At 61.7% G+C, this 894-nt stretch overlaps 1 protein-coding gene across 1 annotated transcript in view; it reads right to left on the bottom strand.

Moving 5' to 3' along the window:
• Positions 1–894, bottom strand: part of ACY1 (aminoacylase 1) — a 16,506-nt gene that overhangs the window by 15,142 nt on the left and 470 nt on the right. Inside the window, 1 exon segment of the mRNA XM_025210445.1 lies at positions 1–91. This exon segment is cut by the window's left edge and continues 81 nt beyond it. Within this exon segment, the coding sequence (XP_025066230.1) occupies positions 1–91 (91 nt within the window).

Below are 894 nucleotides of genomic sequence, written 5' to 3'. Positions count from 1 at the left end.
CCGAAGGATCTTCCACAGGATCTTGGCTCCTGACCGGCTCCCTGAGGTCCTTCCTGGGCAGCATGTTGTCTATTTGCAGGAGGCTGGAAACCTGGTAGAAGAGAAATAAGATATGTAGAAGAAACAAAATCACCATTCTCAGATGCCATCAAAAGACCTGTTTCTCCAGATGTGTGGGCCCACGCTTGTCCCTGGAGTACCCGCGGTAACTGCAACGCTGCTACCGCAGCAGGGTTGAGTTCAGACCTGAATTGCTCAGGGGCTCGGCTGGTGCTCTAATGGTTCCTGAAAACATTACAGATCTCTCCAGAAAACACACCCTGCCGCAGCTGCTCAAGCTTGGAACATCACCCTGTGCTTGGAGCACCAGCACGAGGGGCCACCCAACAGCTGAAGGCCTCAGTCAGGGTCTTTCCCCCATGGGGCAGCAGGGCTCACAGGAGTTACAGGAGGGAGCTGCTCTTTGGGGAAGCCCAGGGAGGGCGGTGGAGGTTGCTTGGCAGCTGCTACAAGCTACAACTTGGGTGGGGAGCAGCAGCATGAGGCTGGAAGCCAAAACTGGAGCCCAGCAGCTACTGGGGCTGGCAAAAGGGACATGACCAGCTGGACACAAAGCTGCTCATTCGGGCCCCCAGGCTTGTTCCCTCCGCCGGCTTCTGCAGGCCTCCCCCAGGCAGTCCCAGAACCATCTCCCGGGGCAAGAGCCTTTGTCCTTCCGCACTAGCGCGGCCGATCCGCTGCCAGCCCAGCGAGACCTGCCCGGGACGGGGGAGCCCGGCGGGGCTGGGGCCTGCAGGGAAGGGAGAAGCGGGGCAGGGGCAGGGGCAGGAGCATGGGCCCCGCGCGCCTCCGCCTCCTACCTCCCGCAGCCCTCGGCCCCGCTCTGGGCGCAGC

This window comes from Alligator sinensis, unplaced genomic scaffold (genome assembly GCF_000455745.1).
Source record: "Alligator sinensis unplaced genomic scaffold, ASM45574v1 scaffold610_1, whole genome shotgun sequence".
Classification (NCBI taxonomy): domain Eukaryota; kingdom Metazoa; phylum Chordata; order Crocodylia; family Alligatoridae; genus Alligator; species Alligator sinensis.
The sequence above is the reverse complement of the archived record's forward strand: the minus strand, read 5'-3'. Positions and strand labels throughout refer to the sequence as shown.